This window comes from Musa acuminata, chromosome BXJ2-3 (genome assembly GCF_036884655.1).
Source record: "Musa acuminata AAA Group cultivar baxijiao chromosome BXJ2-3, Cavendish_Baxijiao_AAA, whole genome shotgun sequence".
NCBI classification, from domain to species: domain Eukaryota; kingdom Viridiplantae; phylum Streptophyta; class Magnoliopsida; order Zingiberales; family Musaceae; genus Musa; species Musa acuminata.
Window position 1 is genome coordinate 25,672,477 of NC_088340.1, and position 27,433 is coordinate 25,699,909.

At 38.8% G+C, this 27,433-nt stretch overlaps 1 protein-coding gene across 2 annotated transcripts in view; it reads left to right on the forward strand.

Annotated features, from left to right (window-relative positions):
• LOC103972911 (uncharacterized) overlaps nt 1-16,291 on the forward strand; it is a 33,837-nt gene extending 17,546 nt beyond the window's left edge. The window contains exons 5-8 of one of the 2 annotated variants that reach the window (XM_009387306.3): nt 9,007-9,048; nt 9,306-9,442; nt 15,735-15,806; nt 15,880-16,291. In XM_009387306.3, coding sequence (XP_009385581.2) covers nt 9,007-9,048; nt 9,306-9,442; nt 15,735-15,806; nt 15,880-16,032 — 404 coding nt within the window. In that variant the 3' untranslated portion in view covers nt 16,033-16,291. The remainder of the gene's footprint in view (nt 1-9,006; nt 9,049-9,305; nt 9,443-15,734; nt 15,807-15,879) is intronic. The other variant, XM_065099422.1, reaches the window with a different exon arrangement.
• The last annotated feature ends 11,142 nt before the right edge of the window (nt 16,292-27,433 follow it).

Sequence of the window (27,433 nt, forward strand, 5' to 3'; positions counted from 1 at the left end):
TGCCAATGATGACGATTTCCATCTAGCTTTCGGGCATGAACCCATGCATCATCATGTGGCTGTTCCTTTGGTGCCATGATCCTATCAAATTTAAATCAAATAAACTATAAAGTATAAACATATTAAATTGACCAAATATCGATCATAAATCACTAATCACAACATTAAGTAATTTTATTAAAACATAACTAATTATATTTTATTATCATAAATATGTTACATGCATAAAATAAGTATTAACATCATTAGATATACTAATTACGCGATTAACATAGTTAATTTTTCACTAATTACTTCTCTTTCAATACTATAAACATGGCAAACACCCTAATAGATATTAAAGATATTAGATTCACATAAAATCAAATAAATTTCGATTAAATCATCGTTAAAATGACTAATTACAGTATTAAATAACTTTAATAAATTATAATTAAACTTATTTTACCATCATATATATGTTAAATACATAAAAGAAACATTAAATATATAATTTTAATCCAATATGATTCAAATTATGATAATTATCATTTATCTACACTAATTATACGATTAATATAGTTAATTTTTCACTAATTACTTCTCTTTCATCATTATAAACATGACAAATACCTTAATAGGTATTAAAGACATTAAATTGATATAAAATCAAATAAATTTCGATTTAATCATCATTAAAATAACTAATCGCAGCATTAAATAATTTTAATAAAATTTAATTAAACTTATTTTACTATGATAAATATTATTCAATATTTACTATGCATGAAAAACACTAACCATAATCTTAAATATCTTAATTACTCTCTAATTAAAGAAAACGAATACATACCTCTTGATTAGAAAGTTCTTCCTATTAATCTTCCCAAATTAGCCTCAATTGAATTCACAAATCGTTATTTTATAGAGTTTAGGAGAGAAAAGAAAAGTTTGAGAGAGAGTTTAAGAGAGTATAATGAAATAGGGGAGAGAAGATTGGTTTATATAGGAGGAGAAAGGGCTCCAACGGTCAATTTGACCGTTGGAGCACTGTAGCACTGCTACAGTGTGGTAACGGTCGATTTCGACCGTTACCGAGTGGTACCGGGCGGTAACGGTCGAAATTTCGACTGTTACCGCCCGATATTAGGTTTTTTGGGTGTACCGCCCGGTAGCGGGCGGTCCGCGTACCGGTCACTTATCGGACCGGTACGTACCGCCCGTACCGGGCGGTACGATTCGGTAAGTCAATCCTTGCGGGCAACGACTCCAAAAGTCCCATCGGCTTCCGCTGCTCTACCTTATCTTGTTGGTAAGTAAGGCACATTCGAATATATTCCTCCACATCAATCCCCATCTTCGGCTAATAGAAGGCCCTCTCCACGAGAGCCAATGTTCGGTGAATGCTTGGATGTCTAGCCCAAATGGAATTATGACACTCTCAAGAGTTCACGCCTCAAATTGTTTGCTCGAGGAACATAAACCCTATTTTCTTTGGTGTAGATGAATTCCTCCTGGACTCAAAATCATCGTGCCTTGCCTTCTTTGATTAGTTGCATCAGGGTTATTGCTTGGGGATTATTGTGCAGTCCATTCCTAATCTTGGAAAGGAAGTTGGAGTGCAACTGACTTACTTGGCCTCCGCCTTCCAATTGCATGGCATTCCCCAGCTCCACTTTCCGACTCAACGTATCGACCACGATATTTGCTCTTCCGGGCTTGTACTTCATTGCCATATCAGACTCAGCCAGGAAGTCATACCATCGTGCTTGCTTTGGGGAGAGTTTCTTTTGAGTATGTAACTCAAAGCGATGTTGTCCGTCCTTAGCATAAATCGTGATCCGAGAAGGCAGTGCCGCTAAACTCATAGACAATAGATCACCACTGTCATCTCCTTCTCGTGCACTGGATACCACCGCTTGATCTCGTTGAGCTTGCGGCTCTCGTAGGCCACCAGGTGACCCTCATGCATGAGTACTCCCCCAATAGCGAAGTCTGAAGCATTTGTATAGACTTCAAAAGGCTTCTTATAGTTCGGCAATTTGAGTATCAATTATTCCAACATAACAGTTTGTAGATCTTGGAATGCTACTTTGCATTTGTCGGACCATCGCCAAGGCTGCTCCTTTAGCAACTTCGTCAGTAGAGCTGTGCGCTTCGAATATCCAACTGATAAAGCGTCGATAATAGTTGACGAAACCAAGGAAGGATCTCAGCTCCGGCAACTTCTTTGGTGTTTGCCATTTCGCCATAGCTTGCACCTTTGATTTATCCATCTAAATAGAACCATCGCCAATTCGGTGCCCCAAGAACAAAATCTCCGTCTGAGTAAAGTAGCACTTCTTCCTTTTCACGAACAAAGTGTTCTTCCTGAGAACCTTGAAAATTGTTTGAAGGTGCTCAATATGCTCCTCGAGCGTTTTACTGTAAACGACGATGTCGTCCAAGTAGACAACCACAAACTCGTCCAAATACTCCTTGAATAGTTAGTTCATGAGAGTGCAGAATGTGGTTGGAGCGTTGGTTAAGCTGAAAGGCATAATCAAGAACTTGAACGCTCCATACCTGGTCACGTAGGTAGTCTTCACTTCATTGCCTTAAACAATGCGTATTTGCTAGTACCCTGACCGAAGGTCGAGTTTTGAGAAATACTTTGTTTTACCCAGTTGGTCGAACAAGTTACGATGAGCGCGATGGGGTACTTGTTCTTCACCGTTACCTTGTTGAGGGCTCAGTAGTCGACTCATAATTGGAGGCTCCCATCTTGTTTCTTTTGGAAGAGGATTAGAGCTCCAAATGGTGCTTTGGAACTGCGGATGAGACCACTGCTTAGCAGTTCATCTAATTGCTTCCTGAGCTCTGCCAACTTTGGAGGGGCCATGCAGTATGGTGGTTTCACTAGATGCTTCAGTTCCTGCTCTAGCTCGATACGATGATCCACGCCTCTGCGTGGTGGCAGAGTTTTTGCCACCACAGTAGGTTCATGAATGACATTCTCATCAAATGTCGCCAGCTTTACAATGGCCACGAAAGTTAAATTCACCTTTTCGTACCCGCTTCTTCAGTTGTAATACTGATAGATATTATGGGTCCTTGGTCCCTCCTTGAGAAACAGGAACCATGCAAGGGTTATTGCCTCTCATTAAACATAGGGAGTTTAGGAATGACATTGGCACAAACTTTGCCGCATGCATGAATTCCATTCCGAGAATCACTTGGAAGTTGTCCAGTGGCACCGCCATCATGTTTGTGCTTCCGCTCTATGTCCCAATCTTGATGGGCACTACTTTTGCCAACTCAGAGATTCGCTTAGCCTCCGAGTTCACTGCCTTAGGTTTTTCTCCAAGTTTAGCCCAAGTTGCCTTGGTTCTCTATCGATAATGAAATTGTGGGTGGCACTTGTGTCCACCATCACACTATCACGGACAAAACTGTAAACAAGGTGTTTAGTGTAATGCTCATGTATGTTTATATCTTTTGGTTTGTTCATGCTTTGCACAACATATAGAGAGATGGTCAAAGGCTTAACAACCCCAATTTAGTTGGGTTTGGTGGCCATTTTAGGCTTGTAAATAAAGGTTGTGTCATGTTGACACTTGTGGGAGATCTCGGTCTGTAGTGGACATTTTGGATCCTTTGTTGTGCGATCGCTCAGAGCTTGTGAAGTCTGTTTGTAATTTGCATTGGTTATGAAGTGTTTTCTGAAATGTTTGCTTGTGGATCCCGAGTGAGGCACTTTCTCTAACCCGTTTTATCTTTTGTAGGTCCTAAGGGATCATGAGAAGTTTCGAGGAGGCTGACCTTTGCGGACGGACATACAAGGGTGCCGCACGACTAGGCAAAACCAACTAAGTCCGTGACAGATGGTATTAGAGCGAGACAAGCACTTATAGAAATACTTGGCATGTAAACGTGGGGGACCTAGCGGGGCTGTGTTGAGGGCAGCTAGCACGTGCGACCGTTTGAGGGAAAAACGAGCATGAAGATGTAGGGAAAATGAGTCGCTTAGAGGAGCAGACATCTGAGATTGACATTTAGAGGAATGGCCAACCCTTCGCGCAAGAGGCATTACGAGGACAAGCAAGCTGGGAAGAATACCTAGCGCACAAAGGTTGGGATGGCTGAGTTTGAGCTACGGCTCAATGTTGGCAACCATACTTGATGGTGCTCAAGGCAAGTGAGGCGCTTGATAAAGGATGAGCCCATGTAAGGTGGAATGAGTTGTTCAGCGACCGAAAGAGTTGTGCAAAGCTCATAGAGGTGAGGGAAATTGCTAACTCGAAGAATTCGGTACTCATGCAAAGGCTTGTATGCGAACGATGGAGTGTTCGTGGCCATCCCAAGGCGATCGAAACTCGGTGCCATGGAGCATTGAAACTTTCTCTTCAGCATGAGAAGGATACGTCTGTAGGAGGTTGAAGTGTGCAGCGAGTTCAACATGTTACTAGGCCTTGAGGGGCGCAGTGGGTACTGTATTGACGTGGAGTCGCAATCTAGCAAGTGTGTTTGTGGGAGGCAGAACAATACACAGTTTGTTCAGCAGTGCGGAGTAGTCCAAGGGGATGGTGGTCTCCAAAACTTTCAGAGAGATGGAAGCGAAGAGAGAAGTTGCTCCAACGGGATAGATATCTAGGAGGGATAAGTCCCGACTCTCCAGAGGGAGAACCATGTGCAACGGACCGCACATGTTGAGGAGTACCTCAAAAATAACTTCACAAAGCTCAACGGATCGAGCGAGCGGCGAGGAGTCATCGCATGATCTCACTTTAGATAATGCATTGAGGAATGCATTGAGAGATCAAGTGGGGGAACGATCCAAGGCAACACAAATGAAGACACACTTAGAGTCGATATGGAGATCATGCTCAACGAAGGGCTGACCCGTGGAATGGTGGGCGCGAGGGCCACCATTAACTCAATGCAAAACGAGGAGCAGAGCAACTTGGGTGTAACTTGGCGAAGTACTCAAGCCGCATAAAGGTAGCTGACATAGAAGATGGAATATGGAGCGGAGGCACGGAGTTTTCCTTGGACAGAGATTAAGGACATGAACTCTTGCAGAGGCAAGAGCGGGTTCATGTCGTTCCATGGGTCCCTCATTCTGATGGAGCGAGCTCATCCTGCATGGTGCCAAAGTCGAAGGGAGCCTCGAGGCGCATGCACCTTACCTCAGAGAAGCATTTGACGGAGGAACTGAGGCGACTCAACTTGCGGAGGCGAAGTTGGGTTCAGAAAGCCTTGGCATGGGGCAAGAGGACGTAGAGGCGGGTACTTTTGAAGAATATACCACAGTGTTGCCATTCAAGTTGCCATGTAGGGAGTAGTGCGCAGCGGAGATTGTGCTGCACACTAAAATTCATAACAAAATTTCATCAAGGAAATTAAAGTTTCTTGTAGATGTTCATTTTCAGTTAAAGTGATATAAATTCAACCCAAGAAATCTTCGTGAGGAGTCCCATGCCAAAAGTTTTGGTTCTTATAGGTCCACAAGAAAGAAACAAATATAATGCATGAACTTAATATTCTGCCAAATTTTGGCATTGGTCATGTTATCAACACAGAGAACTTAACATGTAATCAAAACTGTAAGATAAGGTTTCAACTAACTTCCCTGGTACCTTATTTTGCCCCTTCACCTCTGTAACCTATTGCTTCCCCATCTTTACGAAACCTTTCAAGGAGAAGATAGACAATAGATTGTTGGGTATAACAAAATTCTTATCAAGTTGAAAGTGTGACCATATTCAAACTGCACTTGGACTACCAAGAAGGAATTATAGTGAATCAGCCTGAACTCTTTGAACACTTCTTTAGTATCCACTCGTTGAGAATAAATGCTTTCCATATGATCAGGGACAATCTCAACAACACACAACAGAATTGTTTAACCTTTATTGAAGGGCTTTTTGAAGCCTCAAAACCCTATCTAGCCAAGCAAAGCCCTTTTCACAGCAGTCCACTTACCCCAATCCAAATACTACTAGGACTAGGATTAGGACTGCCCTCACCCAAATAGGGGCATCCACAAGGAGAGGTTGGTGCCAACTCCTAATAGGAGTAGGAATCCCATGCATGAGCCCTAAAACAAGTCCTAAAGGCACTAGGACTTTCCAAGACATATGGCATTAAGACTCTCTAAGTCCTAATTGTTTTAGGATTCTCTTAAGTCCTAACCTAGTTAGGACTCCACCTCTTCCTCAGCTATAGAAGGAGGAGGAGAGACCCATCTAAGGCATCCCAAGGGAAACCAAGAATCCTCTAGCAAGTGCCTAGTTGGCCCTAGTTTTTCCAGTCTTAGAAGAGAGAAGAGAAAAGAGGAGAAGAGAGAGAGGAGGAATTTGGCAAGGTATAGCCAGTCCTTCCAACCATAGCCTTTTTCTTCGCATTTCAATAGTCAAGGCTTTGCATCAAGCTCCGCCCAGCTGCTATGAGAAGCCTCAAAGCCTGTTGCCTGCTGTCCAAACCTTAGGAGGAGGTTCCAATAGCGGAAACCGATAGCAATACACAAACTATCGAGAGTGCCCAGGTGCTGTCCAAAGACAACCTACGTTCTTACACATTTATAAGTCTTTTATCACGCTTTTATTTCATTACATTAAGTATTGTAGTTGGCACTTTAGCTTTATAAGCAATAGATGTTGTTTTCTTTTGGTTTTATGTTTGTTTCTTAGTGATAGTTCTCTCATTTGTCAAAACTTTCATTTAAAAAGTGATATCGAGTCGACGGTTCGTCTAACCCAAACCTCATACTGATCACCATAGAGGAAAAAATGATAAAAATCAAGGCAATTAGATTCCTTTGAATTGAACTTTTATTTAGGTTGGTTGAACCTTTTTTTCAATCTTTACCTTTTTCATAAATTTTAATAGCTGATTTTGCTAATTATATAGTTTGCTATAGAGCAACATCTTCTATGTCCTTACTTTATTTATCTAGATTTTCAGGGATAAAGAGAAGAGGAAGCCAAAAAAAGAAAAGAAAAATTTTGGACAATTGAATTTTTTGGGGTTTAATTGAAAGAATTGTCCCATAATCATTAATGAATTTGCAAAAATAAAGTCTATATATCAATTGAATATTCTGTAAAATAAGAAGATTATTTACCAAAACAAAATTGAAAGTAATCTTCTCTAAAAAAAGAAATTAGATGGATGAATCTTGATATAAGGGATATAATTTTTTATTGTAATTTTCATTATTATTATGTATTTTTCTTATATCTAGGATGCCTGTAAAAAAGAGACGAGGGTTGTAATCTGGGTTATTGTAGATTGAATGATTTAAACTCTTTGTTCTCGCAATATGTGTGAGTAATGTGTGACCGTGTCTTTTTTTTTTTTTTCTCTGAGGCAAATTTGATGGATTTTGAGTAGATCCAATATATTATTTGATTCCTAGCTTCTCCACTTCGACCATCGTATCGTTTCTCTTTCACCATTATAACAGGTCATAAAGCCCTAGGGACTAGACCATACAATAAATTTGCTTCCTTATAACTTTCTTTTTGCCTTCACAAATCATTGAGACTCAAATTGCTAAGTATATGGTGTTACCAGAGCGACAGAACCATTGGTGACAAGGGGATCTGATACTTATTGAACATACTTTAATTGTATTTTTTTCTAAATTATTTTCCTATAAGTCAAACTGGTTTTCGGTGATTCCTCCCATTCGTTCTTTTATTTTCTTTCTATATCTAATCTTGAACCTTATCCGTATAAGTTGTCGTAGGTCACCAAAAAGTTATTTTCTTTGATAAACCCTTGGTGAAAGATCATATGTAGTATATCTTTAGAAGATCATTTTAATCTTCTTGTTATCCATGCTTGTGCAAGTGTTCAAGTTGAACCTCAAATACAAGTTGAGTACATGGCCACATTTGATTTCGTTTCCCTTTCATCTGATACCTTAATAGCTGAAATCTACCTTTTGAAAGATAATCTTTCACCATCTTGAGAATCAAGGCATTACTATGACCTTAACATGTAGTTTAGTTTCTTGCGTGTTTCTGTCCACCTTTATGCCTCTGGTCAAGTGTCTTGACTATAGTCTTTATGCTATGGTCAAGGCATTATGCAAACTTTCACCATCTTTATGCAATCTTTTGGGAATCTGAAATAAGTATAATCTCACTGTTCTCTCTAACATTTAAAATGAATCACTTTTGTTAAAGTTATCTTCAAGTAATTAAGATATAGTTAGCATTCTTGAACTTTTGGCATTCGGCACCTCTCTCTCCTTCGATCCTGCTGTCAAGGTACCTGAGTTCTTTTGTTGCTTGCTGGATGTCTTCTGACATGACTTCCTAGGGTATGGATGGTCTCTTGTCATACTTCTTTTATAGTAAATGTTTAATTGCCCTTGTTTGATCTTTTTTTCTTTTCTACTTGTGCTCATAATTTCACATCCCTTGCAGTGCATTTATAAATTTTGAAATTTGTATGTCAGATATTTTTTTGAGTGATTTTAGGTGGAATGGATTCAGGGCTTTGAGATTTCTAATACTGTGTCATTATGATGTTGTCAAGAGACTCAAGACCATAACTTGTTTTATTGAATCTGCTTGTGTTAAGAACTTATGTGTTCTGGTGTAATATAAGAATCTCTTAGTTGTCTTAGAGGGGTAAATCCCAGGACTGACCAATTTTTTTGCTGTATCTAACCTACTTAAACTGCAAAGACTCGCTGTAACTTTGAATGGGTTCACAAGGTTATGTATTGATGAATGTGTTGCACAAGGAGTGCTGCATGTATGACTAATAACTCCATTGGATGATTAACATCCTAGCGTGAGTGCAAGGGTCTTGTTCTCCATTGCTATGGAGACCTTTGAAACTGAAGGGCCTCTTGATTGTCAGGGATTGATTTATAACAAGGCTATGGAAGACATGGTGGAGTTTCTGTAAAAATAAATTTGCATTTAGTTTGAAAATTGATGCTGTTTTCTTTTTATCTAGATTTTATGAAGTTCTTTATCAATTGCAATTTCTTCTCTTCTTATTTTTCCATGAAAATTTTCACAACAGTGCATATTTGCGTACAGGGGCTTCAAGACCATTTGAAGAAAGGTGATTCCTTGTCCCGTTATTATATAAAATCTGTGTATGTACCACAAATATGATCCCTATAACATAACATTTTTAAGCATAATCTTATTTTCATACTAAAATTTTCTAGATTTGCTACTGAACCAGGATCTCAACTTTATCTATTTGATCTATTTTAGTTTATCTATTTTTAAGCATATTTTTGAGTTATTTTTCTATTAATTTAACAATGATGGATATTTTTAGACTCATTTTTTCTTAAACACTCACTGTTGCAGTAGAAACTTTGCTCCATGAACTTGTTTGCCTAATGGAAGACGCCAATGGTGTCACACAAGCTGCAAATCAAAATATTTCAGCTCTGTTGGATGACACTCCTAGTGAAGAAATGCTGTGTCTGGTTCTTTCTTTGGAGGTAGACTGGTTACTTGATATCTTGCTAAGTAGTTTTCTCTTAATTAATTTTTAGAAGGTTACCTTGGATGAAGATTATGAAGATGATGACTATTGTCTACTTTTCTTTTGGACTAATAATGATTAGAAACGAAGTTTGTAATTTTGTACCCAGGTCACTTATTGATCAATGGCCAAACCGGTATGGGTCCCGTTAATGCCAACATACCAACACATGGTATGCTGGCATGTACCAAGGTACTGTTTCTGCCCGGGGAGGGGGGGAGAAAACAGGAAGGAGGCAAGGACGAGGAAGGAAGAAGAATGGAGAAGAATGAAGAAGGGAGAAGGAAGAGGAACAAGGGCGAAGAAAGAAGAGAAGGAGAGATGGAAATACCTAGATGAGGCAGTAGCCACCGACAATGGGAGGTAGACTGTGGACAGTGGACCATGTGATAGTGCAGAGAGGGAGAACACTGCATGACATCTAGGGTTCATGACTCTTCGCAAGCCCTGAAAAGGGCTGGTCAGGTTTGGTTTAATCATGTTAAAATAAAGAAACTCGGCCGCATGTTAGGAAGAAAAAAGAAAAAAAAGAAGAAAAACGGGATGGAATTGCCTGAAATGGTGGCAGTCCACGTCTTACTTTGGGCTCGCACTTGTAGACCGGTTGGTATGAATTGAATAGGGCAAAATTGGATTCTCTGATTATAAGGTTATTAGGTAACAAAATTTTGTACATTTATTATTTGTTTTAACTTTTGTTGGTACATATATATAAGCTTCAATGCTTGGTATTTGTACTCGAAATATCATGTTGAATCTCGGATTTTGATGATGAAATCAATTAATAAGTTTATGATCTAATTTGTATTTTGAGTGATGTAGGACCAGTTTCGATCAAGGAGAGGTAAATTGATTTAAGCAAGAGGAATCAAATGTTGGGCCAAAGTGAACATGTCAAAAGATTGGACGTCGGGCCAAAGGATCGGTCGATTTGTCAGCAGTAGGTTTCATGTCGTGAATTTGGGTATCAGACCAAAGGATCGGACATTGCACCAAGAAGATCGGAAGTTATGGGAGTCAACATGCCGATTGGGCAATACGCTGAAGGAGAGGACAATGCGTCGAAGGATCGGACGAAGTGCCAAATGAACCAATGACATGCCGGACAAATGATTCATGCTTTATAATTATTTGTCTAAAATCGAAGTAGTTTAGGGGGTTAATTGAGTTAGCTTTTGGTATAATTATGCTAACTCAATTAGGGGGCCAATTGAGCCTTAATTGGGATCGATTTGAGCTCATTGGGAGGCTCATTCAATGACCCAAAAGTTGGGTCAAGCAGTGGCACCGTTAGAACAGTCAGAACAGGCGATGGCATCGCCAAAACAAGCGGTGGAACCGCTTATGAGTTGGAAAACTCAAAAAACTCGATCTCCGAGACTGTCAGGCGGTGGTACTACTAGACTAGGCGGTGGTATCACCTAGTTGTCACGGATAAAACTATAAATAAGGTGTTTAATGTAATGCTCATATATGTCCGTGTTTTTTGGTTTGTTCATGTTTTACACAACATGTAGAGGGACGGTTGAAGGCTTAACAGCCCCAAGTTAGTTGGGTTTGGTGGCCATTTTAGGCTTGTAAATAAAGGTTGTCATATGGACACTTGTGGGAGATCTCGGTCTGTAGTGGACCATTTTAGATCCTTTGTTGTGCGACCGTTCAGAGCTTGTGAAGTCTTTTTGTAATTTGCATTGGTTATAAAGTGTTTCTTGAAATAATTGCTTGTGGATCCCAAGTGAGGCGCTTTCTCTAACCAATTTTCTCTTTTGTAGGTCCTGAGGGACCATAGGAGGTTCGGGGAGGTTGACCTTTCTGGACGGACATGTAATGGTGTTGCAAGACTTAAGCAAAACTAGCTAAGTTAATGACAGATGGTATCAGAGCGGGATAAGCACTCATAGAAACAGTTGGCATGCAAATGTGGGGGACCTAACAGGGTTGCGTTGAGGGCAGCCTGGCACGTGCGACCGTTTGGGGGGGAAAACGAGCATGAAAATGTAGGGAAAAAGTCGCTTAGAGGAGCAAGCATCTGAGATTGGCATTCAGAGGAATGGCCAACCCTTCGCGCAAAAGGCACCATGAGGACAGGCAAGCTGGGAAGAATGCATAACGCACAAAGGTTGGGATGGCTGAGTTTGAGCTACAGCTCAACGTTGGCAACCATACTTGATGGTGCTCAAGGCAAGCGAGACACTTGGTAAAGGATGAGACCATATAAGGTGGAATGGGTTGTTTAGTGACCGAAAGAGTTGTGCAAAGCTCACAGAGGTGAGGGGAATTGTTAACTCGAAGAATTCGGTACTCATGCAAGGGCTTGTATGCGAATGATGGAATGTTCGTAGCCATCCCAAGGCGACTGAAACTCGACGCCATGGAGCATTGAAACTTTCTCTTCAGCATGAGAAGGATACGTCCGTAGGAGGCTGAAGTGTGCAGTGAGTTCAGCATGTTGCTAGGCCTTGAGAGGTGCAGCGGGGGGCTGTATTGACGTGAAGTTACAATCTAGCAAGTGCGTTTGTGGGAGGCAGAACAATGCACAGTTTGTTCAGCAAGGAGGAGTAATCGAAGGGGATGGTGGTCTTTGAAACTTTCATAGAGATGGAAGCAAAGAGAGAAGTTGCTCCAACGGGATAGATATCCAGGAGGGATAAGTCCTGGCTCTCCAGAGGGAGAACCATGTGCGACGGACTGCACATGTTGAGGAGTACCTCAAAACAACTTCACAAAGCTCAACGGACCGAGCGAGCGATGAAGAGTCGTCGTATGATCTTGCTTGAGATAATGCATTACGAGATCAAGTGGGGGAGTGACCCAAGGTAACACAAGATAAAGGTACATGTAGAGTCGATATGAAGATCAGACTTAATGGAGGGCTGACCCGTGGAATGGTGGGCGTGAGGACCATCATCAACTCAATACAAATCGAGGAGTAGAGCAACTTGGGTGTAACTTGGCGAAGTACCCAAGCCGCATAAAGGTAGTCGACATAGAAGATAAAATATTGAGTGGAGGCATAGAGTTTTCCTTGGACAAAGATAAAGAACATGAACTCTTGCAGCGGAAAGAGCGGGATCATGTCGTTCCATGGGTCCCTCATTCTGATGGAGCGGGCTCATCCTGCATGGTGCAAAAGACGATGGTAGCTTCGAGGCACATGCATCTTACCTCAAAGAAGCATTTGATAGAGGAACTGAGACGACTCAACTTACGGAGACGAAGTTTGGTTTAGAAGACCTTGGCACGGGGCAAGAGGATGCGAAGGCGGGTACTATTAAAGAATATGCGATAGTGCTGCCATTCAAGTTGCCATGACGGGAGTGGTGCATAGCGAAGATTATGCTGGTAGGGGTAGAGGCCCAGGATCCAAACAATGATGCACCAATTTCAGCGAAGTCGATGTACTTCGAGAGCTACTAGGCGACAGACTGTCCTAGAGTAGTGCTTCGTCTGGGTGAACCCGAGTGCGGGTGGATGAAGGTCGATTGCCAAAGGAGCGAACACAATTGAAGGTGAAAGAGGCCCTGCGATGTGTTGGCAGAGATCGCATATAGAGGGTTCATAATCCGAGTTCATCCCATAAGGATCAGAATGCAATGTAGACATCACTAAGAGATGACATAGTGCAGCAGATTGTGGTGGAATAGTTCGTGGCAATGCATTACACACGAATCTAGTCCCGTGAGGGACTATATCATACGGAGGTATATGATCGGGAGCTCCACTTCGGTGAACAACACGACGACAAGAAAGGCTATGGATTCAAGAAGTGAAAGCCATGGTATCGCAAAGGCGGGTCTTCCATGCGTGCATCGAATGAAAGCCTTGGTCATCAGCTTATGGGGGCTGTGTACCACCGAGAGAAAAATTCGAATGCAAGTACTAGTGAGTCCCATGGGAGGGATTTGATCATGCAAAGGTATGATCAGAGCGATTGGAGAGTTGGACTGCTCTAAAGCTTATATTCGCTTAAGGGAGTCGGACAAGTTAGAGGACATGGTCGAGTAAGCGAATGTTGCTATCAAGGAAGCTAAGGAGAACAGAATCAGTGCGAACCCTACAATATGATGGCAGAGGCCATGCATGAGAGTTGTAGTCTGTCTTTCCATCGACCAAGGGGGAACTGCATGGAGGATATAGAGGTATTGAAGTAGGGGGTCGAAAGGGGCGAGAAAGCGACGATTAGTACCGCAGAGGCGGGACTTCCGTGAAGTCATCGATCCCTTACTCTCATGGGTGGGAGAGCGCTTGGTCGTGAAAGGGGCCAAGGAGGTGGAGAATACAGAGGCAAACTCTAAGTATCGAGATAAGGTTGAAGGACAGAGGCCAGGGAACTTCGTAAGACCGGTGTCAATGAGCTTCTCATCAAGATAGCCGAAAGTGAAGGACTTCAGGCCGATGCAAGAGTGCACGACCAAGGAACGAAGTAGGTCGTACGCAGTGCTGTACCTTTGCTACTCAGTGGAGTAGGCGGTGGGGTTGATGAAGAAGACAGTACAATTCCAGAGACGATCAAAACTATTAGAGACTTACTCCAAGTTGGGGTGAAAACTTCTTGCATTCTAGAAGTTCGATGGCATTGGGAAGGTGAATCACAGTAACTAATCCAACGTAAGGAGTGCAAACACTTCAAGTGCTTCAGAAGTATGAGCAAAAAGCAAGCGAAGGCTAGTAACCAGCTCGATGAATGAAGTACAACACTCGAGGAGGTGGGCGAAGTCAAGTAAACTTTGCCTTCTCAACTCTTAAGAGAATGGGCGAAACTGAGTACCCAAATTCTCTGATCTATCCAACAGAGGAGCTCTACACATATTTAAAGAAACCAAATGGAAGACAATAGTTGTCAAATCCTCACCAATGGAGATCAGTGCTACTGAGAGTAGATTATCCGCTTCATTTCCCAACAGAATGTCAATCGAAAGCGGAAGTGATGCAAATCTACTTAGAAGTGACAACTAAGTAAAAGAAGAGTCGATGGGTAAATTTTGTGAAGGAAAAACCCAAAACTTCAAAAGTTTGCGAGGCGATGCTCGTTAAAACTCCAACAAGCATCTACCTAATTCAAGCAGCATGAGACATTTGAGAGACTAACGCATAGTAAGATGGTCTTTTCCTTCATCTGAAGGATCCGCAGGAACTAATAGGGATCAACACAACTCAACCAACCCCACATTAGATTCAGAGTCATTGGAGAGTTGAAATAGCATGGCGGATCAAAAGTTCGACTATTCAACAACAGCAGTGGAGAGCAACTGGGACCTAAGAGGCGCATTGCAATTGGAGCAGAAGATTGAAGACTCAACAAAGGCAGGGAGTTGTAGTGTCGACAAAGGCTTCGACGAGGACGTCGAAGGAATTAGTGGGGGAGAATGTCACAGACAAAACTGTAAACAAGGTGTTTCATGTAATGCTCATGTATGTCCATGTCTTTTGGTTTGTTCATGCTTTACACAACATGTAGAGGGACGATCGAATGCTTAACAATCCTAAGTTAGTTGGGTTTGGTGGCCATTTTAGGCTTGTAAATAAAGGTTGTGTCATGTGGACACTTGTGGAAGATTTCGGTCTGTAGTGGACCATTTTGGATCCTTTGAATTTTTTTGTAATTTGCATTGGTTATGAAGTGTTTCCTGAAATGATTGCTTGTGGATCCCGAGTGAGGCGTTTTCTCTAACCCGTTTTTTCTTTTGTAGGTCCTAAGGGACCATAGGAGGTTTCGGGGAGGCTGACCTTTGCGGACGGACACGCAAAGGTGTTGCACGACTTAGGCAAAACTAGCTAAGTCCGTGACACAGTGTCAGGTTGTAGGCGGTGGTACCGCCCGTACATGGAATAGCCGAAAATTTGAATTTTTGACTCTATTTTTTAAACCATTTGAGGCCTATGAATACCCCACTTGGGCAATAAGAAATGAGCAAGAATTCTTGAGAAAAAAACTGAGTAAACTTTGTCAAAACTTTGAGTTCCCTCCTCCTAGTGCTTAGAAAAGGTATTTTCAAGAAGAACGAAATCATTTTCACTGTTGAGGTCTTTAAATTGTATAATCATAAAATGAAGGGAAAATAAAGTCCTTATACTAGTGATGTGGGACATCACATGTAACCCAAGGAGAGATGTAAAAAAAAGGTAATCAAGTGTTCAAATTAATAATTTTTATTATATTCCCATGAAATTAACATTTTTTGCTTTGTGCATTTGCTTCCATATACTTGGCCAGAAAAATTATGTTTTGTGCTTTGTTACTTTACTAGGAGGAAACAATATCACAGGTCATTATAATGAGGGTCATCAGTCACATGCTGAAGCTTGACTGTGATATGCAGGTAAATGGATCCACATGTTTGTAATATTTGTTATACTTAAGACATTCTTATCTGACAGCTGGAATTGTTGCAGAAAAACATTGTTCGGGCTCTCAACCTTAAAACATCCTCACCAGAACTAGAAAGCTACTGTCTGATGTGGGATCTGCACCCTTACATAAATGTTGATGTCATGCATCTCGCATGGAGACTTGTACCACCTCAAGATCAAAGATTCTGCCACTAGTTAATGGTGACGTTGGTCAGTCAAAGAGAAGGAATTTGGTCTTTCAAGATATTTTGTTAATTATTGTTTTATTTTTTTTCTTTATTACAGACAAGGAACTCTCTTTTGTGAGTTTACTGCTTCTAGAGGTAGTCAAGTCAGGTATTGTCGTAATGTTTTCTTTCTGTTGTCAGGTGCCTCAGTTGGGAGACATTTTGTTGGACTGAGACGGTAATAGTGTATTAAAAATCATTAAAAAATAAAAAAAACATATTTACTATGGTGGTGATGTACCAGATTAATTTACCAAAGATTGAATGTTTAAAATCTTATTTGATATTTTTGTGTCATTTTATGTCATTGATAATACTATAAATTTGTAAGGTACTTGCAACTTTCTTTGGCATAATAATCAATCGTCACTCTCCGATAAGATAGATTGGCTAACATGATTACTCTACTGTCCTATAAAACCTCTCTAGCTCAATGTGGAAGGCTAATTGGACTAAAATATCTCATAATATTTGTCTAATTGAAAATAGGGTTTGACATATTTATGTACTTTCAAAATTTGAAGATTTCTGTATAAATTTTAGCATATCATGTATGTCACTCCAAATATTTAGATTTTTCTTTAAACTGAAAGGGAAAGTCTATTTAATTAAGTGTTAGATTAAAAAAATTATTTGACATACGAAAAATAAAAATAAGGAAGAAGAACCTAGGGAGGAGCAAGCCGAACACAAAGTTAAGCTCCCTATGTATGTGTTTGAAATCTACCACATTAATTTTGCATTAATTCTCTGACCAGTAAGGTGTCCGAGACGAGAGAAAGTAAAAACTAAGAAATTATAGATGTTATGCCTTGGCATCAAAGATATTCAGGAAACCCATTCTTTGCTTTGTGCAATTCAATTCTTTTCTTTGGGCATCCAAGATATTCAGGAAAGAAGTTTGATTCAATTTTTTGGACGCCAGCTAACAACACACCGCATTCCACCATATAGGAGGTGGTGTTATAGTAAGGTCCATTGCCTTTCTCAAGGATCCTTTTATTCCTTGATAAGGAAATCAAAAAGGTTCAAATGATTCATCACATCAAGTGTATAATCAAATGATACATTGCATTCAAGGGTGTAAACATAGATGACGTTAGAATATGTGACAGCGCAGTTCAATCTACCTAAAAATCGTCTTTTGTATCATAGTATATAAAGGTGAATGATCCACTTCGAGATTCGGGTTCAACGATATATTGACCCAATACCTTAGATAGGACTCTCCTCTCTTCTTCTTTTCTTTCTTCTCCTCTCAGCTTAAGATTGGCTAAGAGGGGGTTACGACTTTGATTACTTTGCAGTGTTTTAGATGAGGCTTTCCTCTTTTTATAGTTGAGGAATGAGGTGAGGTCATAGCTGCATTAAGACTTAGAGAGTCTTAATGTTTTTAGAATTTGGAGAGTCCTAATGTATTTAATGTTTAAAGTTGACTTGAATATGATCTTTGAGCTCGAGATTCTAGTTTGATTCTAATTTAGTTTGATTAGGATAGAAGTGGAGTCCTAGTGAAACTCTAATTTGGCCAAATTAGAATTTGGCTCAAACTCTTCTAGATCATCCCTAATCATGATTCTCCAAGTTAGGGAGGTTCACATCCCATTAAATCTTGCTTTGAGACTTCTTTTCTTTCTAGGTTTTGCTTTGGTTTGTCAATGTGATCGGTATTATCATGCTGTTTTGATGAGGGTTCTCTTTTGCTGTTAACCTATTAACTTGTGGGCTTTGTTGGACTTCTTGGTACTTCAAACTTGCTATTGTTCCTTTTTTATTTCTCTATCTCTTCTCTAGTGTTAAAAGGTATATTTTAGTTATTTGCATATGCCAAAGTAAGAGTCACGAGCTTTCAGCAAGCCTTCACTATCCTTTTTGTTTGGTCGGCTAATGTCAAGTCTTTTATAGAACCAATTGGATCTTGAGTGATAGAAACTTCCTTTCTTCCTTTTGGATTTGATATTTTTAGGATTGACAAAAGTAAACATCTTAATTCTATAAGTAGAGGCTCCTAACGATGACTTGACATATGTCAAGCAGGATCAGCTTACACATCACCTTATGGATGAATTCTTTTATGGTGATGAAACATTTCTTATATTATTAGTCGATATGGTTGAATCTCGGATTTTGATAATAAAATCAATTATAATTTGTTTGATCTAATCTATATATGTTGATAAAAGTGTCTAGGATTAATTACGATAGCAGTAAGACATAAAGCAGGTATTGTATCAAGGTCAAGATCGAGATCTCATTGGGAGTTCGGGTGTTCAATCGAAGTTCGGATGTTTGTCGGAAGTTCTATCGGAACCAACCGAGAAGTCTAGGAGCTTACCAAAAAAGCTCATCGAAACTCGCTAAGAAGACCGTCGTAAAATTCAAGAGCTTGTTGGGAGTCCGTTGGAACATTACTGAGAATTTGTCGGATGTTCGCCGGAAGTATGTCGGAAGCTCGTCGGAGGAGTAATTGACGCACCGGAACAAGAAGTGCTGTAATTATATCTTAATTATTGTAGTTAGAGCATAAATTAAGTTACGATTGAGAGGTAATACCACTAACTTAATTAGGGGCCAACTGGGCCCTTAACAGGGCTGAATTGGGCTAAATTGAGTAGCCAATTCAGCCCCTGAAAATATGGCCGGCGGTGGCACCGCTTGGAAAGTAGTGCCCTAGGATTTCTGGGCGGTGGTACCACCCAGACTAAGTAGTGGTATCGCTCCTGTCAGGTGGTGGTACCGCTAGAGCTCAGTCTCCAAGTTCTGTCAAGCGGTGGTACTGCTCAAATTGAGCGATGATACCGCCCAATGTCAGGTGTCAAGCGGTGGTACTGCCCAGTAATGGCGGTGGTACCGCCAGTACCCCAGAAATTCAGGATGAGACACTTTTTGACTCCAATTTTTAAATCATTGGAGCTTATAAAAACCCCACCCTTTTCTGCATGAAAGGGCACAAAAGCTATTAGCATAATCTTGAGTTCTTGAGTCTTAAAAGTATTATAAAATTGAAGAGTTCTTCTCCTTCATCTTTTAGCCTTCATCCAAGAAAGAGGAGTAAGACTTGTAATGGTTGTCTCCTTAACATCCCCCATTTTTGAAAATTTAGTAAAATATTTGTTTGTAAAAATAAGGATTATTTAATAATTTTTTTATTAAATAATATTATATTAAAGTTTATGGCTAAGGACCTAAGAGTAAATATTAAAAGTTTGAGATGATTTATAGAATATTCAGAATTGAGTAAATAAAAATAAAATAAAATGGAGGACATGTGTCATTAACAAGGATGAGCCACTTAGCATTTATTCTAAAGTTGACACCTAAACCCCCATGCATGCTTGCCACCTCACTATTTTAATATGAGCCAAACCTAGGTAATTTAAGGCACCATTAAAAAGAAAGTTTCCAGCCACCTATATTTGGGAATCAAACTCATCTAAGGCAAGTGTTCTAACCTCTTCCTACATAATTCCTAATCTCTGTTTTCCTTTTAATTCTTCATAATTCAAAAGATTTCAGCTTAGTACCAAACCGTTCTTTCCTTTTGATACAAAGCCATGAATCTGAAATTTTTTCGGTAATCTGACTTCTATACATTGTTTTGGATCTAACTTTAGCACTAAACTCTAATTTAGGAAAAGTCTAATTCATTTGAAAGTAGACTCAAATATCTTTATTTTGACACTAAGATTGAATGATTTGGAGTTTAAATGGCTACTAAGACTTCAATTTCAATTAACCCTATAGATTCTGCAAAATAGGGACTGAAATTTCTGACCTTCTGTTACTAAATTGCTCATAACTATCTAGAGAAAATTCTGAATTATACAAAGCTTAGTTCTTTGGAAACTAGATTCGTATATCTTTCTTTTGACACCAAGTTGGAAATTTTGAAGTATGTTTGCCTTCTGAAACATCTGTTTAAATTGATTCTATCAAGTCTGCAAAACAGGGATGATCAATTCTGACCTTCCTTTACTCTATTTGTTGTAACTTCCTGTCAAGAAGTCAAAAAATTATAAATCTGAGTTCATCGGAAAATAGATTGATACAGCTTTCCAATGACACCAATTTTTAATGATTTGGAGCATATTTGGTCACTCAAACAATTCAGAAAATATACAATTCAAATTCTGTCATAATTGAAAACTTTGTTGGGTTTTGCCTATTCAATTTTCATCCTATTGGAAATATGATTTCTGCTAAATTATTCTTCAATTGAGCTTTATATTAGTCATTTGAAGTTCTTGTATTGTTCATCCTGAAATTATTATATAACTGAAATTTATTATGTAATGCTTTGTTTGCATTTCCTTGTTTGATAAAGGCACATGCATATCTTCGTTGTTTCGCATGTGCTTCTGATATGTGTCAATGTTATTGTTCATACTACCCTTTTGTACTATGGTGTCTTGTGGGATATTGTGAACTTTTGCCAGAAATGGTAAAGGGAGTTATGCTTAGAGCCTGCGATTGCTCTGCCGGCCCCATTGACTTCACTCAAATGTGGGTGGTTGGAGCTCCCAAACGTGGGAGACTTATGCTTGGTGGTCATCCAGTAATGGATGAATCACATTATGTATGTGGTCTCACAGCACCCTCTATGTTTATTGATATGATATCCAAAGCTTTGTTTATGAGTTCATATTATGCTTTGGATAAAAATGGAATGTATGCTACATCAAAAATGTCATACAAGCTTGTGTTTATTATTCGGTTCACTTGTTATACTTTGAAGTGTTTCGTTTGTCATTATCATGCCCCCAAACACTCTTATTCCTTTGATATGTGCCTAAATGCTTCATGTGCCATTTGATACATGCCTAAATATTTCTTTTGCCAATGAAATGCTCTAATTTCCCTTCTCCTATTGTCATGTCTAATGCTTATTTTTGAATGAGGTAAACCTTTGTGATTTTATATCAAATGAGATGATTTCAAATGAACACTTATATTTCTACTTTTGTATCTTGATACTAAGCCTGCTTGAACTTCTCCTATCGCCATGGATATGTTAGACGCTTGCTGAGCTCTTTATACTCACCTTGTTGCTATATAAATTTTTCAGGTTAGCTTGTCACGCACTGAAAAGCTAGAATTGGGTTAAAGCAGTGAAAGGTTAGAAGATTTTTGAGCTAATTTTGTTGGATGATGGTTTTTGTTGTATAGTAAACTTTACTTCTGATGTAATGTTAAGGATCTGTTGATACTTATGTGTTGTAAAAGTTTAAAGGACCGCTCATGTGTATGGAATGATAAGTTTAAGTTGTATAAGGATAAGAACTCATGGTGAATAATTATTTTTTTTTGTGATTGTATATATTTCTATGATTATGGATTTGTGTTGTGGTTGATGTTTAGTTGAGTTGCCTTTAGATTTTGTGAATCTTTGAGTGAAGTGGATTATGATTTATGTAACGTATAGGTTTATGAATTGTGAATATTGATTTTGAATGATTCTTAGTATCCTCAAATTGTTAGATTTGATCCTGGAATGAATTGATGATGAATTATAATATTATTGATTTTAGACAGGGTCACACCTCCTAAATGTGTTAATTCGGGGGGGGGGGCGTGACAGAGTTGGTATCAGAGCATGATTTGAGGAACACATGAGAAATATATTATCCATACTAAGAGAAAAGAAGTTGTATGCAAAGTTCAGCAAATGTGAATTTTGGTTGAATGAAATTGCTTTCTTAGGCCATGTGATTTCAGGGAAAGTCATAATTCAAAGTACACCTTGCATCCTGGTAGCACTAAGATGTATAGAGATCTCCAAAGTCATTATTGGTGGGAAGGCATGAAGAAGGAGATTGCAATATATGTTTCAAAATATTTGACTTGTCAGCAATGCAGAACACCAAAGACCTGGAGGTTTGTTACAACCTTTAGATATTCCTGAATGGAAATGGGAATGTATTACCATGGACTTTATTTCAGGACTACCCCGAACTTCTAGAAAGCATGATGCTATTTGGGTTATCATTGATAGGTTAACGAAATCTGCACATTTCCTACCGATCAATATGACTTATTCTCTTGATAGGCTTGCAGATTTATATATCAATGAAATAGTAAGACTTCATGGTGTTCCAAAAGAGATATCATTCTGGAGAGGAAACAATCTGCGAGCTTGAGGAAGAAATGATAAAAAGCATATCCTCATCTTTTCGTCGATTGAGGTATGATAAATTTAGAGGACTAAATTTTTCTTTAAGGAGGGGAGAGTGTAACATTCCTCATTTTTTAAAATTTAGTAAAATATTTGTTTGTAAAAATAAGGATTATTTAATAATTTTTTTATTAAATAATATTATATTAAAGTTTATGGTTAAGGACCTAAGAGTAAATATTAAAAGTTTGAGATGATTTATAGAATATTCAGAATTGAGTAAATAAAAATAAAATAAAATGGAGGACATGTGTCATTAACAAGGATGAGCCACTTAGCATTTATTCTAAAGTTGACACCTAAACCCCCATGCATGCTTGCCACCTCACTATTTTAGCATGAGTCAAACCTAAGTAATTTAAGGCACCATTAAAAAGAAAGTTTGCAGCCAACGTTAGTTTGAGGAGAAGAAGAAGAAGAGAAAAGAAGAAGAAGAAGAAGGAGAAGAAGAAGAAGAGGAAACTTTGTTTGAGGTTTTGCATCAACTCCCTATATTTGGGAATCAAACTCATCTAAGGAAAGTGTTCTAACCTCTTCCTACATAATTCCTAATCTCTGTTTTCCTTTTAATTCTTCATAATTCAAAAGATTTCAGCTTAGTACCAAACCGTTCTTTCCTTTTGATACAAAGCCATGAATCTGAAATTTTTTCGGTAATCTGACTTCTATACATTGTTTTGGATCTAACTTTTAGCCCTAAAATCTGATTTAGGAAAAGCCTAATCCATTTGAAAGTAGACTCAAATATCTTTATTTTGACACTAAGATTGAATGATTTGGAGTTTAAATGCCTACTAAGACTTCTATTTCAATTAACCCTACAGATTCTGCAAAATAGGGACTGAAATTTCTGACTTCTGTTACTAAATTGCTCATAACTCTCTAGAGAAAATTCTGAATTATACATAGCTTAGTTCTTTGGAAACTAGATTCGCATATATTTCTTTTGACACCTAGTTGGAAATTTTGAAGTATGTTTGCCTTCTGAAACATCTGTTTAAATTGATTCTATCAAGTCTGCAAAACAGGGATGATCAATTCTGACCTTCCTTTACTCTATTTGTTGTAACTTCCTGTCAAGAACTGAAAAAATTATAAATCTGAGTTCATAACAAAATAGATTGATACAGATTTCCAATGACACCTATTTTTAGTGATTTGGAGCATATTTGGTCACTCAAACAATTCAGAAAATATACCATTCAAATTCTGTTATAATTGAAAACTTTGTTGGGTTTTGCCTATTCAATTTTCATCATATTGGAAATATGATTTCTGCTAAATTCTTCTTCAATTAAGCTTTATATTAGTCCTTTGTGTTGAATCTCGTATTTTGATAATGAAACCACTTGATATGTGTTTATGATTTAAACTGCATTTTGAGCGATGCAAGTCTACTCGATCAGGTTTAGACAGTTGACGCAGGAGGAATTGACGTTGCACCGGAAGAGATCACGTCAGGATATTGCATGGCTGAATGCTTCAGACGTCGGGCATCGGGCCAAGGAGAGCGAAATTGCGCCAAGGATATCAGGGTTGCGGAGGTCAACCGCCGATTGGGCAACAAGCCGCAAGAGAGGACGATGCATCGAAGAATCGGACGAAGCGCCAACCAATGACGTGCCGGGCAACAGAATGTCAATTCGCGTAGTAATAATTGTCTAGATCGGAGTTGAGTTTTGGTTTGTGTGTGCAGGATTAACTACGATAACAATGAAGACATAAAGCGAAACAAAGTGCTGGAGTCAAGCGCGAAGGATTCGTTGGGAGTTCGAGAGTTCGACGGAAGTCCGAAGGTTCGTCGGGAATGCTGCTGGAACTAGCCGAGAATGAGTAGGGAGCTTGCCGAAGGGTTTTTCGGAAGCTCGCCGGAAGGTTCGTTGGAAGTTCGCGGAGCTCACCGAGAAAGATCGGAGCTTACCGAAGAAGCTCGTTGGAACTCGCCAAGATCAAATCGTGAAGTCTAGGAGCTTGCCGGGAGTCCGCAGAATGGTTTCCGAGAGTTTATCGGAAGACCGTCGGAAGTTCGCCGGAAGAAGTCTTGACTTACAGACTTTGTAATAGCTTAGAAAATGTCTTTAAATTCGTAGTTAGCATGTTAATTAGGGTTAGGATTAGGTGTTAATCCTATAACCCAAGTAGGGGCCGATTGGGCCCGAGTTCGGACTGGTTTGGGCCAAGTTTGGAGCCCAACCAGTGAGCTGAATTGGCCTAGGCGGTGGCACCGCCCAGCACCCGAGAGCTGGGCGGTGACACCTCCTGGGCTGGGCGGTTGCACCGTCCAGCACCCGAGCGCTGGGCGGTGGCACCGCTTGGTTGTGCGGTGGCACCGCCAGCATTGGGAACATAAGAGAATTCAAATTTTTGGAGCCCAAATTTGAATCCTCTTGAGGCCTATAAATACCCCTCAAGTCTCAGCTGAGAACACAACTTTTTGAGTAGCAATTGTTTGAGAGAAAGGTCTTAGAAAAGTCTTTGCTAGTCTTGTTTTCAATTTGCTAGTGTTCACCTCCTTCTTTCTTGCTGAAAATCTGTAAGAGAGTGAACCGCTTGTAAAAAGTTGTAAGAGGGGTATTTGCCCTTCCATTTCAAGAGATTTGCTAGTGGAAGGTGGGAGCCTTATCGAAGAGGGGCCTCGCAAGTGGATGTAGGTCATTTGAACGAACCATTGTAAAATCGGCGTGATCTCTGGTTTGCATTTACTTATTGTCATTTACATTACTGCAAACCATTTGCACTTTAATGCTCTACTTCTTTGTCTCAGTCTTACTTATCTCTTCAAGTTAAAACGCAATCAAAACGGTTTCAAACGAAACGCTGCTTTTATCGTACGAAGTTTCCGAAAGTGTTTAAATCGTCAAAAGTTTATCGTACTTTACCGCTGCACTAATTCACCTCTCGGATTTGAAAATAATAGCCTCCCTAATCATGCATTTAAATTAATTAAAGCTCTCTATGGTTTAAAACAAGCCCCAAAGGCTTGGTATGATAGACTTAGTACTTTTCTTATTGAAAGTAATTTCACAAAAGGCAAGGTCGATACTACATTGTTTATCAAAAATTTTGAAAATAATTTTCTTATTGTTCAGATTTATGCCGATGATATTATCTTTGGTTCTACGAATGAATCTCTTTTTGAATCTTTTGCTGAAACCATGAGTCTCGAATTTGAAATGAGTTTGATGGGAGAATTAACCTTTTTCTTAGGCTTATAAATTAAGCAACTAAGCAATGACATCTTTATTAGTCAAACTAAATATGCTTTAGATTTGCTAAAAAGATTTAATATGAATAGCTCAAAAGCTATTAACACTCCTATGAGTACCCCCACTAAGTTAGAAGTTGATGAAAGTGGAGAATGCTTCGATCAAAAAACTTATAGGGGTATGATAGGAAGTTTACTTTACCTGACTGCAACTAGACTAGATATCATGTTCAGTGTAGGACTTTGTGCTAGGTTTCAATCGAACCCTAAGATATCTCATTTTAAAGCAGTTAAAAGAATACTTAGATATCTTAAAGGTATCACAAATCTAGGATTATGGTATCCAAAATCCGAGAATTTTGAGTTAATTACGTATGCTGATGCGGATTTTACTGGGTGTAGATTAGATAGAAAAAGCATATCAGGATCATGTCAATTTTTGGGATATTCCCTTGTTTCCTAGTCATCTAAGAAACAAAACTTGGTTGCACTATCAACAACCGAAGCTGAGTATATTGCAACTAGTGCATGCTGTGCACAAGTTGTGTGGATGAAAAACACCTTAGAAGATTATAAAGTCCATCTTAAAAACATTCCTATTAAATGTAATAACACAAGTGCAATATGTTTAACAAAGAATCCCATTCAACACTCAAGAATAAAACATATTGATATTAGACATCACTTCATACGAGATCATGTCACTAATCATGATGTAATCATAGAGTTCATTGATACTAAGCATCAACTAGCTGATATTTTTATAAAACCTCTAACCGAAGAACAATTTGATTTCATTAGAAGAGAATTAGGAATGTTAATGTGTCCGAATGCATAAACTTGTTAAAATCATTTTTCAGACTTTATTGATTGAATGATCAAATCACTTGATTACCATTACATGCCTAAAATTACATGTTGGAAATTATTTGTTTTAGATACAAAAATTTCCATAACAATGAGCATGTTTTGTTTTCATGATTGTATTTGAAAATCTATAGTATAGTCTTGTCCAAATGAATGAAAGTGTTAATTTCATTTTCGAATTCTCTTAACTAGTGGTATCCTAACAATCGGATTTTCTCGATACATTATTCTCTTCTGAATTTAATAAGCATATGTCATATTGAGTTTGATTCTCATCATTGATTTTTGACATATGAAATCAACTAGCAAATACATCTCTCATACACTTATCATGTGAAAAATATTTTTTGAGAAATGGATTTGATAAAATGATTCCTGCTTGTAAATTCCCTCTTGAAATATGGATGTTAGTGCTTTTACTTGCAAGGATTTGTTTCACATACATATCTTGATCCTTGTAAAAATGAAGTATGATTTAATCTCTCATCGATTTTAACTTCATTTAAAGTAAACTCACAAATAGCTGGTATCACAAATAGCCTTCCTCCTTCATGCAAAAAGAAAGAAGTATTCAAAGCTATTTCCATGTCATGTTTTCCTTGAGATGTTTGCATAATTGGTATCCTATCACTCGCTGTTGGAAAATGACATGAACCCAGTTATGGCATGAATAATTACCGCACTTATGCTTAAAATTTGCTTATATCGTTCTCCTTTTTGTTGATGACAAAGGGGGAGAGATATATGAATTGATGCTATGAGTATTGATGCTATGATTATGCCATGCTTACATCATCGAAAATATATGAATTGATGATAACTATGATTGCCATATTTGCATTATACCACGTTTGCATCATGTTAAGATATCAAGAACTTGCATCATAATTTTATGTGTTGATATCTTACCATATGATGAAATGCTATGATTGCTAAAACACTTGAAATATGTGCATCAGGTTAAGATATCAAATCTTACTTCGAAATTTTACATGTTGATATCTTATGTTGAACTTGTAATATCCCATTAGTCCCACATCGGAAGTGGAGAATGTGTATGATTAGCTTATAAGGGCCTGATGAGTGAACTACGTTGAGGACCAAAATGGAGTTATTGGCAAGTTA